General features: G+C 49.4%; 1 protein-coding gene across 3 annotated transcripts in view; it reads left to right on the forward strand.

Moving 5' to 3' along the window:
- WNT11 (Wnt family member 11) overlaps nt 1-10,348 on the forward strand; it is a 73,268-nt gene extending 62,920 nt beyond the window's left edge. For all 3 annotated transcript variants that reach the window (XM_061629047.1, XM_061629049.1, XM_061629048.1), the window contains one exon: nt 5,681-10,348. In XM_061629047.1, the coding sequence (XP_061485031.1) occupies nt 5,681-5,855 (175 nt within the window). In that variant the 3' untranslated portion in view covers nt 5,856-10,348. The remainder of the gene's footprint in view (nt 1-5,680) is intronic.
- The last annotated feature ends 2,121 nt before the right edge of the window (nt 10,349-12,469 follow it).

The following is a 12,469-nucleotide window of genomic DNA, read 5'->3' on the forward strand; positions in this document are numbered from 1 at the left end:
CCACCTACCTCCCGCGTCAGTGCGCATGCCCCTCACACTGTGCGCGCATGCCTGCCATCACCCAAGATGGAGACTGGGCTGTCAACCCCTTAGGGATACCGCCATCGCCCTCTTAGGTGATGGCAGGCAGGCATGCACAGTGTGCAGGGCGCGCACAATGCTGCAACAGGTAGGTGGGGTGTGCAGGCTTATTTAAGCCTGCACCACCTGTATTGGGGGGCACTTAGGAATTCCCACTCTGCGATCTGCATCAGCATCGGTTTGCTGGGTCCCACAATGCAGTGCTGGCATAGATCGCAGAGTGGGAGCTCCGCCCTAAGGAGGGGCCCTTCAGGGCCCCCCGGCCAGGGCTCAACCTGTCCGCCTGCTGGCGCCATGCCTATTCAAGATAAATGAATAAATACATAGATAAATTGGCCACTCCTCTTTCTCTGCCCCTGAGTAGGGAGGCGAAACAGGGTAGGCTGTTTTGGCTCTGCCCCTAGTTTAGCTAAATGATGGGTCCAGACTGTCCTTGGGGATGCATTTGTGTGGAGGATGTTCACAGGGCCAGTGCAGGACATTTGGTGCCCAAACCCCAGCAGTCAGAAAAGGAAATGAGATGAAGTAGTTTCTATTTGGGGGTCTTCTTTTTTTGGCACAATCTTTTTTCCTTTTAAATTGAACTTAGGAGGGGGTTACTTCATTTTGGATTTTAAACTGAAGATTATTGCTGTATTAAGTCACTTTTCCCAAACTTAGAGGTAGATCACATACCTGTTCTGCATGCAAAAGGTCCCAGTCCCAGGTCCAGTCCTGGCATCTTAATAGTACCTCAATCTGCAGGACTAGAAAGATGTCCCTCTCAGACTCTGGAGAGCTGCTGCCAATCAGAGCCGACAGTACTGGGTTAGATGAGGAGTGGTCTGACTCAGCACACGGCAGCTTTGTGTGGATTGTATTTCCAGGTAATTTCAGATGACCAGGAGAATCTCCGGTATCTATGGAGGACTTCTCACCACCAGGGATCTTAGGGAGCCACTGCCAGTCAGAGTAAACTACTCTGGCATAAATTGATAAATATTTGGACTTGGTGTGGCAGCTTCATCTGTGCTGTTTTGTTGTTTAGCATGATCTGATCTTTGGTCCCCTGTTAAACCATCTGGAAGTTGGAGAAAGCAAAAGAAATGGGCAGGAAATAAGTTCTGAATCGAGCAGAAGGGTTTGCAAACTGAAGAAGGGAGAGAGGGGTTCTTATCTGGAATGCAGACATCAGAAGAGCCTGGCTGCTGGATCAGGCCAAAGGTCCATCCAGTCCAGCATCTGGCTTCCCACAGTGGCTGACCAGATGCCCATGGGAAGCACACAAAGAGCACAGGAGCCGATCACAGAAAGGGTGTCAGGTCCAGGGCTGGTGCCAAAGGGCGGCCAGGTCGGGCCCTGGCTGAGGGCCCCATGGCCCACAAAGTCCCCTTCTTAGGGTGGGGGAGTAGCGTTCCCCTTCCGCGAGCCACAGCAGAGTCCCTGCCACAGATCGCCGGGAGAGAGCTTCCAGGCTGCCTGCCCGTTCGCTCGCTCCACCTACCTGTCTCTCCTGACTTTTGCTGCTGCTGCGCACTGTGCGCACTGCACACACAGGGTTGCGATCAACCAAGATGGCGGTGGAGGCTTCTTTAAGGGGCTGGTGCTCCTACTGCCATCTTGGTTGATGGCAGGCATGTGTGGACATAGTGTACCGTGCATGCGTGCCATCAACCAAGACGGTGGCAGGGATATCAGCCCTTTAGAGAAGCATCCACTGCCATCAGCCCTGTGCATGCACCACGTGCAGCAGCAGGAGACAAGAGAGAGGTAGGTGGAACAGGCAGGAGCCGCGTGCCCAGGGCAGGCTGGTGCCCAAGGGCCCAGTCATGCCTTGCTCCGGCCCCGGTCAGGTCTGTACGTGTGCAAAGGAAGCAGATCCTGGTCTAGACTTGGGCCTAGTTTAAACATTATGATTGTCATGTGATGAGGGTGGATAGCTCCCTCACTGGTCTTTTACAGCTGCATGGCAATCATACATTTGACTGGGTGGCCGTTTCTTGGAATGAATGGGGAATTGCTTTGTCTCCAGAATGGCTGCCTGTTGTGTGGCTGCGAAAGGCTCAGGACTCTGGCTAGGGTGGTGGCGGAGGTAGCAGTGAGGATTTCTATTTTTTTTATTTAGAAAGATTGAGAAACTGCTTATATAATCTGGGCTCCGGTGGGAGAAGGGTGGGGTATACATTTTATAAATAAATAAATAAATGTCAAAGTTTTGCTCGCAACATAAGACTGCAGATAAAACACAGCTAAAATCCACAAAACTATTTAAAAAACCCAAATGTATGCAAACGAATTATTAGTACAACACAGGTAAAAGTGGTAAAACGTTTAAAGCAAATATAGGTAACGGAATTATATGTCTGGATAAGCTTGCTGAATTTTTTTTTTTTTAAACATTCTTAGCAAGTATCTATAACAGCAAGGGTCAGCTAATGTCAATAGGTAGGGAGTTGCAAAGCACACAAAAGGGATTGTCACCTTGCAGATGCGGAACAAACATTACATAACACTTGTGAAAGTGCAAGTTGCGCAGATCACAAACGTTCTTCCTGAATCCTTCCCTTCCCCTGTGCACCTATTTAAGCCTGTGAACCTTTGCTCCAAATATTTGTCTTTCTTGACTCATTTGTGTTGGAGGGATTGTGCGGCGGTTTTTCTGCTGGAGGCCGTTCTGGCTCGCACGGGTGTATATCTCACGATGCCTTCGGTCCGACGCTAGACAAACACACAGCCTGTGGTCGCAAGTCCTCGGTTTTGGCTCTAAGGCTGCAGAGTGCGTTGCAAGGAATGAGCTTTGCCGAGCCTTCCAGAGATCTGTAAATATTTACATGCATCTCTTCTCCCACCCACCCACGCCCCAGTGAAAAAAGTGGGTAGTGAGAAGGGTCAGCTTAAGAGAGCCAGGAGGAGGGAAAAAAGCTGAACCTGGATAGGAACTGAAATCTGCAATAACAGACGGGCAGCCAGGCTGAGTCAGAAATAAATAAAAGGACAGACCAAGAATGAGATCTCAGCACTTCATTAATCCCATAACTTCTCATAAGCATTACCTCATGAGGAATTTCATATAAATCTCTTTGGATTCATTTCCATCCATTAATGCTGTGGTCCATGGCAAGGACCCTCTCCAACCCCCCTCCCCATTCCCCTCCCCTCCTCCTCACCAGCCTGATCTGATGTTAAATTACTCCTTTCTCCAAACCAACTGAGCATGCCAGGCTTCTTCTGGCAGTGATGTCAAAGACCCGCAGCTTTTCCACACCCATTGCTGATTCTAGGCAGCCATGGAACTGCAGCCAGAAAGTACATCCAGGACAGAGGTGGGCTGCAGTCTGGACTGCGGTCAAGAGTGGGCAACACATTGCTGCATGTGGAATTGGGTGAGCCGGTGCAGGGGTGAGTTTAAGGGCTTTGCCAAAGTTTTACAAGTGGGGCAATAGCCCAGTGGCAGAGCACCAGTTTTTTGCCAAAGGTCCCAGATTTGAGCCCTGGCATCTCCAGCTAAAAGGATCAGGTAGGAGGGGCTCTTCTCCCCCTGAGATCATTCAGCACAGACCAGGGTAGCTAATATGGTGCCCTCCAGTTGATTTAGCCTACAGCTAGGGATGAAGGAGAAATTTGATTAAGTTAGCGTGTGTGCGCCTAATTTGCACTTTCTGAAACAATACCCCACGTATGGGGAAACTTTAGCCCTCCTGATGTTGCTGAACTACCACTCCCACCATCCCGGGGCAGGGAAAATGGCATAAAAAAATGTCCATATCAGGGCAAATTTGCACAAAAAATGCTGATGAACTTGCATGAGTATTTTTCGCCCATAATACCTAAACATGTAAAAATGTCGCCAAGCTGCAGTTCGCTTGGGCCCAGGCAGGTGGCACTGTGAACTACAGTGTGACAAGAAGTGGTGGTTGGGCGGCCCAGGTGAGCTGCAGAGGGTGACAGCCAGGAGAAGCCACAGTAGCCCCCCCAGCTCCGCTGGCTCTTTGGCCTGCCAGCCTTGGAGGCCTTGCCTCCAGGATACAGATCCCCAGACGAGCAGGTGCTGCCACTGGACACTTTCCTCCTCTTTGGCTGGCTTGGGGATCCACTGCTTCTGCCATTGCCTGGGCAATTATAATGAAGACAGTCCCGCAGGAGAAGCAGTGCAGGAAGGTGGCCAGAAGCAGTGACCGGCTGGCCTGGTAATCTGCTCTTGCAGGTGCCGCCGATCCTCAGGCCAGCCACCACTTCTGGCCTCATTCTGCTTTACCGCACTGCTGGACCAGCTCCTCATCCTCATTGCTTGGGCAGTGGTGGAAGTGGAGGGAGGCTTGTAAAAGGCTTTTGGTGAGCTCTAAGGGAATGGGTGGTGATTTTGTGAAGCAGAGCAGAGCCAGCAGGGTAGCAGCCCCTAGGGTGTTTTTTTAAAAACAAATTGCAAATTTTTGTGGAAATGTGGAGAACTGAAATTAAGGCCAGAAAAATGAGAAACTGAGAGAATCCAAAATTGACAGAATTTGCCCATCCCTGAGTACAACTCCCATCCTCCCTGACCCCTGACCATGCTCGGTCTGATGCGAGTTGTAACCCACAACAACTTGATGGCATCTCATTGGCTCCCCCTAAGATGAACAATGTTGAGCTCAATAGACAAATGGTCTGATCTAGTATAAAACACCTCCTTATATTCCTACAATCACTGCAAATGTAACATTTTGAAGGGTGATCCCCTCCCCCAGAATTGCACTTTTCTGGCTGAAAAGAGAAACAATTTCTGCTGCCAAGGTGCAAGGATCACCTTGAAGGATGGCTTCCTTAAACATGTCATTTGAAAGGAGGCAAAAATTTCCACACCTCTTCATATGGACCCTGAAATATTTTTGAAACATTGGAACATGTTTATAGCAATAGACATTCAGTACATTGAGCCAGTGAGTGTGTGTGTGTGGGGGGGGGAGTAATTGCCTGCCCCTTCCTTTCTAAATGCACCCTTGATCTGATGACTCCATCACTCTAATCCAGTTTGGAGGTTTGAGCATCTGCAACAAGGTGCCCAACTCCAATTTCTGCGTCCACGTCCTGTGCCTGGGAAAGCAGGATTCTGTGACCTGTATCAGTGATGCAACTTCAGCAGAGGCACCTCTATAGGCATCATGTATTCTCTGTCTGCAGGTCATGGGGATGTCACACATTTGGTTTGACAATTAACATATGGGAGCCCCAGCAAGCATGGCGACTGGATTGGGCTGATGGGACTTGTAGTTCAAAAAAGTAACTTTTCCACGCTCTGGAAGCCTCCTTCTACTGAGTCAGGCGTTTGGGCCATTCAGTAATGGCAGCTGCTCTCCACAGTTTCAAGCAGAGGACATCCCCAGCTGTACCTAGAGATGCCAGGGATTGAACCTGGGGCCTTCTGCATGCAAAACAGATGCTCTACTACTGAGCTATGGCCCAATAGGGAAAGTCCTTCCAGGGGGAGGTAGTTTTGGCTGAGCCCTATTTTTAACTGGGTGACCTTTTGGTTCCCTTCCAGCTCCTGATCTCACAAGGTGCCTGACGGGCTTTGTGACTGGCTTCTTCAGGCAACCTTCACTTGCCCTTGGTATCCCAACTCACGCCATTTTCTTTCTTCCAGGCAATGCAACAAAACTTCCAATGGCAGCGACAGCTGTGATCTCATGTGCTGCGGCCGTGGCTACAACCCTTACATGGACAAGGTGGTGGAGAGGTGCCACTGCAAGTACCACTGGTGCTGTTACGTCACCTGCAAAAAGTGTGAGAGGACTGTCGAGAGATACGTGTGCAAATGAAGGGCCTTTCTGCGCAGCTCTGCCCCTCGCCGGGCCGACGGACTGAGAAGCCCACGCCACTTTTCCCCAAACACTTTTCGGACAGGGGAAAAATCTTCCCTGCCCTAGACAACGTTTGCCTTGCTTTTTAAAAAATAAACAGTTATCAGAAAGCCATCGCAGCATCTGAAGGATCAGACCTTTAAACATTGTCACCTTTGGGTAACAAGTGGAAGGCTCTCCCCGAAATGGTCAAGAAGGCATGACTTAAACAAACAGACGGCGTTGGTTGATGGATGAGATCTCACTTGCCAAAATAACCCAGAAGGCCAAACTCCATTCTTACAGTGGCCAGCCGCCATTTGTTTTTTGTTTTTTTTGCAATACCTGGCTACATTGATGCCTTCTGTGTGTGCTATGGGTGGGAATAGGAAGTGGGGAACTGGTGTTGCCAGGAGTGGGGTAAGAATGATGGAAGTCAACACAGGAAAGCCTTTGTTTCTCTGTTGTAAGGAAAAGGAGACGGCCATCCCAGAGAAAACGACATTTGATCTCTGACAAAGGAAATGCTTCCTTCCTTCCTTCCTTCCTTTCTTCCTTTCTTTCTTTCTTTCTTTCTTTCTTTCTTTCTTTCTTTCTTTCTTTCTTTCTTTCTTTCTTTCGACCCCCATCACATTTAACTTCTTCTTTGACAAAGGTTCTCACAGTATTTTGCCCCATATCATTGCATCTTTCTAGGGTTGACTGTAATGGCCTGGGGCAAGCGGTTACTTTTGACAGATGGTTACTCTAAGAAAGAGCCAGCGTGGCATAGTGGTTAAGGTGCTGGACTACGACCTGGGAGACCAGGGTTCGAATCCCCACACAGCCACGAAGCTCACTGGGTGACCTTGGGCCAGTCACTGCCTCTCAGCCTCAGAGGGAGGCAATGGGAAACCCCCTCTGACTACCGCTTACCATGAAAACCCTCTTCACGGGGTCGCCATAAGTGGGGATCGACTTGAAGGCAGTCCATTTGCATTTTTTCTCTGAGAAGTTGATGAAGCAGCAGGAAGTGGTGGTAGGCAAGGGCCGAGCCCTGTTCCCCAACATAAGCTCCCACTGAGGGCACTTCTAGGCTGTCACTATTTTCAGGATGACTGCTTGCGCGTTTGTTTCTTGCGTCCTCTTGCACGCCGCTGTGTTCCTCCTCAGAGACTCCTGCAGTTGCACCGCATGTCCAGCAGGAGGCACCAAACCTTGTGGCTTAATTGGTGGGAGGCGGGAGGGCAAAAACCTCACTGGAGAGACTTGGGGCACTTCCAGACTGTTGCTTGTTTCGCAGGTGGGATTCAATCCCGGCCCAGCAAATTCAAGTTGCGCAATTGCCGCTGACGTAGTGGTCTGGTGCAACAAGCACATTTCCCCGAACGGTCTGACTTTTTGTGAAAAGGAAAGTGACAGGGAAATGCACTCTGAGTCTGGGATAACACTTGCTTCTCATGGAACTTCCTTGCAAACAAATCAGGAAGCATGCTTAATAAGCAGGTAGTCCCACTGTTGCCTCCCCTCCCCTCCCCTGCTTTGCATTTTGGGCTTGGTTTTTGAAAGGACAGCCTTCACCCAGGTTTCCAGGAGCCCTGCCCATGGCACCCTCTGGGGGCTCCCCTTGCCAGCCTGGAAGGCTCTTTCCTTTCCATACTTTTGCTAGGGCAGCAGGCACATTGCAAAGCAAAGCAACAGTGGAGGGTGCAGCCACATGCCATCTTCTTTTCACTAGAATGCCTCTGAGCCCTAAAGATGGCAGGTTGCTGCAACCTTGGCATTTGCAGCACATGCACTGTCCTAGTGAAATGTCAGAAAGAAAGAGAACGAAAGGCAAAACAGTTGCCTGATCATGCTGGATGCTGGCACCAGGCCTGGCTTCACCCCTCAAGGGACCAGTTATTAGCCATGATACGCAAATGCAGCCTCCGGATTCAGGAGTAGTATTTCTCGAAATGGAATGTGCAGGGAGGGAATTCTGGGTTGGTACTTAGGTTGGTACAATCTTGGGCTGGTGCTTAGGGCTCTGTTGTTATGACCCTGAGCAGGCCGGTTTTAAAGGGCGGCCAGGTGGGGCACTGGCCCGACAGCCCCTGGAGCTACAGGGGGGCCCTCAGCCATCCTTCCGCTCCCCTTCCGTGATCTGCAGCCCCCCCCCACACCCCCACCTACCTGTCTGCTGTCTTTTACCATTGCCCTTAACGAAGATGGCGGCTGCGGTTTCCCTAAGGTACTGAAGCCCCTGCCGCCATCTTAGTTGATGGCAGAGACGTGTGCGCATAGCACGCACGCGTGCCATCAACAAAGATGGCGGCAGAGACATCATCCCCTTAGGGAAACCACGGCCGCCATCTTTGTTAAGGGCAGTGACCCTGAGCCTGGTGGTTCTTCCATGCAGCCTTTTCCATCCATGGGTCTAAAACAGATTCCATGTCTGCAGCCCACCTGCCCCCAGTAATTCTGCCTGCAAAGTCTGCAAAGTCTGCAAAGTTTCCTTGAAAGTTCAGATGAAAACCTGGAGAAGATTCACCCCCCCCCCCACTGACATTGGAGCCACCACTTCCCACTGGTCTGCAACATGGCATTTGTTTGTCACAAGCAACCCACGTCAGAGCAGGGGGTGGAGAGGAGTTCACTGAATATCACAGTGGGCAACCCCAGTCAGTCGAGAATGATGGTAAATGTCCACACCAGACGTTCAAGGAATTGCTCATCCCTGACCCTCAACCAGGAGCTCTCAAGCATTATTGTTCAAACTTCCCTAGATGAAGGTAAATGTGTTTCGAGTATTCACCGCCCAGAGAGCTATCGCTAGTCGGGCGGTATATAAATTTAATAAATAAAATAATAAATAAATAAATTCTCACATGCATGAATTAAAAAATAATAATGGGACAATAATGGGATTCTTTTGTCCACCCCCGAAGAGGCGAGCAAATTGAATTAAAAGAGGGGATAAAACAGCCACACAGGTGCCGTACATACATCAGAGGTGAGGAACCTGTGGCCCTTGAGATGTTGTGGGATGCCAGCTCCCATTAGCTCCAGATAGCAGGACCTTTGGTCAGGCACAGGGATGTAAGAAGGCCTCGTTTTCTGTCCTGCCCTGTTGCATGCAGCACTGTTTCCGTTCCACTGCAGTTCATCTTCCACCCAAAACTATGTTATTTACGTAAATTACATTGTCCTTACATTTTTCTACCCCATTTGTTTCAACACAAAGGAAAAGCAATGCAAATGAGGGAAAATGTAATAGATTGCATGATGTTTGTGTACTGAGAGCAACAACAACAGTGAATGCCCATTGCATCCCCGCCGAATTGATTCCAGATATGGAAGCATAAACGAACATCAGCAATCTCTGCTTCCATTTTTGTCAAAATTCTCTGGCATCCCTAGTCAGGCGTGATGGGATTTGTAATCTGGTAACCTCTGGGTGCTGTCAGGTTCTCCACCCCATCATGCATGATGCTTTGTGCCCCAGCGATGGCAGTTTACCTGGAGTCAGATAAGCAGTGCCTGCCTTGTCAACCGCGACTGCTGATTGCACGAACCTCTCTGGGAACTTTTCCCTCAGCCTTGGGGGGACTGTTAGGACATAGACTACTGCAGACATGAAAATAACCAGATGTTGGGATCTACAGCAAGTGCTATGTGGAAGAGAACCACATGATGATCAGGATGAGGGAATTTTGGATTGAATGCGCTCTGGTGCAGGGCCTACATAGGTCAGGGATGGGAAAACTGTGGCTTTCAGGATGTTTTGGACTCCAATTTCCTGAAAGGATCCCTGCATTGAGCAAGGGGGTTGGACTTGATGGCCTTATAGGCCCCTTCCAATTCTACGAATCTATGAAAGTTCAGCTCCTTGAAAATTCAGACTAAAACCCAGAGCGGATTGCACTGCCCTACTGAGGTGGAGCCACTAGCTGCCACTGTCCTAGCCAGTACGGCCAATGGCCAGGGATGATGGGAGTTCCACAACATCTGGAAGGCCACAACTTTCCTATCCTTGAGACAGACCTGCAAAGTTGAGTGTGCAGTCAGAGAACAGCTATGAAATCGAAAGCTGGCTCATGAATGTCTGCCATGTTCTTGGGTGTTAATTCTTATCTGCTGATATCCTGAGTCTAACTCTAGTCAGTCCCAGAAGAGTGTGCATATGTGTGTGTGCTTGCTACAGGCTTGAGAGTCAAGACCCCTCGGAGGGATCTGTATAAATCCCAGATGCTACAGAGAGTTGTCCGTTTTCGGCAGGCCTCCTCGAAACACTGGGGGCAAGATGCACGGTCCTGCCAGGATCAATACCAGCTCAGAACCACTATCTGTTGTGGATGTACATATTTTGTTTTGTATGCGGAACATACAGAAATATTTATAAAAATATATCTGAAGGTCTCCCCTCCCTGCATTCTACTTTATATATAAAATATATATATTATATATGTATATATATATATATATATATATATTATAAGCAAGCTTAACAATGGTATGAAATAAAGGCTGGAATTACACAGAGGTCCAAAACAAGAGTCTTGAGAATGATTATTAAATTGAAGCTCCGCTTGGGTTGGGCAGGCACGGCCAGCTGGATCCTAAATAAATAATATAAATAAATAAATGCCCTTGTACATGAACAGGCTCGTGTATTCAGGAACGGCACCCTCTGGCAGATGCTGTGGGTTCCTGAAGCTGGCGCTGTACATGAAGGATGTAGGCGTATAAGAGGCTGCCTCATACCAGTCGGATCATTGGTCCATCTAGCTTAGTACTGTCTACACTGACTGGCAGCGGCTCACTGGGGTTTCGTTCAGGGATCTCCCACACCTCTACCTGGAGATGCCAGGGATTGAACCAGGGACCTTCTGTATGCAAAGTGGATGCTCTGCCACTGAGTCACCTTCTCCACTGAGCTAGGGCCCTCTGAGGGAAGCCACGACTGTGTAGTGCCGATGGGGCCCAAGAGTGGCATTCAATGCGGCACTAAGGTTCTGTCAGTGCGGGGATCTCTCCTTGCATGATGAGTCCAAATCTCTTCTCCTCCCACACACCCTCTAGGTCTGTTATTTCCCCAGCCCTCCTGAGCAGATTTGGGGATGGCGCAGGGCATGCACGGAGGGAGGGGAGTGGGAAGCCCTGTTGCGCTAACTCAGGTTGGTCAAATACCGCCTCACAAGTGTCCATGCTCTACTTTTAGAAGTCTCTTGTTCTGTTGCCACCGTGTCCACATGACACCAGGCTCCCCATTCCTCCCTCTCTCTCCCTCTCAAGAACCAGCAGTGTTACTTGGCGTTTGGAAGGCAGGTGAGCAATGCCAGCTGCCCCCTGACCCTTACTGCTTGAGCTCTGAAAATGCTTGTTGCTTGTCTCAATGGAGGATAGGGAGGGGTGTGTCAGGCCATTAAGTTTTGTTGCTCTACCCACTTTTGCTTCTGGACCCACCTGCCACTGGATGTGGACTGCAGGAGGTTGCCTAGAAGCTATAAGCAATTATTATTGTTGTTATTATTATTATTATTATTTTGGGATTGGATCGGGATTAGGATTGGGATTGGATTAGAATTGGGATTTGGATCAGGATTAGGATTAGAACTAGAATTTATTACCTGCCCTCTACCCAGAGGCCCCAAGGCGGGTTAAAACCATTTTAAAATGCATAATTAAAGCAGTTAAAACAACCTAAACAACATCACAGAAAACAGGATGGGTCCTAAAAATATACATCTCAGGTGTTGAAGGCCAGGGTAGAGAGGTGCGTCTTCAGCATTCGCTGAAAGTTGTACAATGAAGTTGCCAGAAGCACCTCGGTGGGGAGGGAGTTCCACAGCTTAGGGGCCACCACAGAGAATGCCCTGTGCTGGGCCACCACCCTCTGAACCTCCAAGGGTGGTGGAATTACCAAATGGGCCCCTCTGCTGATCTCAACACTTGAGAAGGTCAGTAGGGAAGGAAGCGGCCTTTCAGATATTTGGGACCTAAGTTGTTCAGGGCTTTAAAGACTACTGTGAGCACCTTGAACTAGGCCTGGAAGTGAACCGGCAACCAATGCAGCTGTTTTAAATCAGTGGTTTCATGAGTTCTAAAAGGAACCCCAACCAGTTATATGGCTACTGCATATTGGACCAACTGAAGTTTCCCAGTTGTCTCCAAGGGCAGCCCCACATAGAGCGCGTTGCAATAATGTAGTCTGGAAGTTACCAGAGCATGGAGCACTGTGGCCAAGTCTTCTCTGTCAAAAAGGGGCCAGAGCTGGAAAAAGGCACTGCTAGCCACAGAGGCCACCTGAACCTCCAGTGACAGTGTTGGATCAAGGAGTACCCCCAGGCTATGGACCTGCTCCTTCAAGGAAAAAGCAACCCCATCCAGAACAGGCTGTCTTCCCACCTCCTGAACATGAGAACTCCAGACACATAACACTTCTGTCTTTTCAGGATTCAGCCTCAATTTATTGGCCCACATCAGGTCCATCACTGCCTCCAAGCACTGGTTCAGCATCTCAGCTGCCTCTCCCGATGCAGATGGGAGGTGCCCTTGGGGTAAAAAGGTCCCCTGCCATGTGTTTTGGTCTCTTTCCAGTCCTATTCTCATCTCTGTTGGGTCCCATGGCT

This window comes from Rhineura floridana, chromosome 5 (assembly GCF_030035675.1).
Source record: "Rhineura floridana isolate rRhiFlo1 chromosome 5, rRhiFlo1.hap2, whole genome shotgun sequence".
Classification (NCBI taxonomy): domain Eukaryota; kingdom Metazoa; phylum Chordata; class Lepidosauria; order Squamata; family Rhineuridae; genus Rhineura; species Rhineura floridana.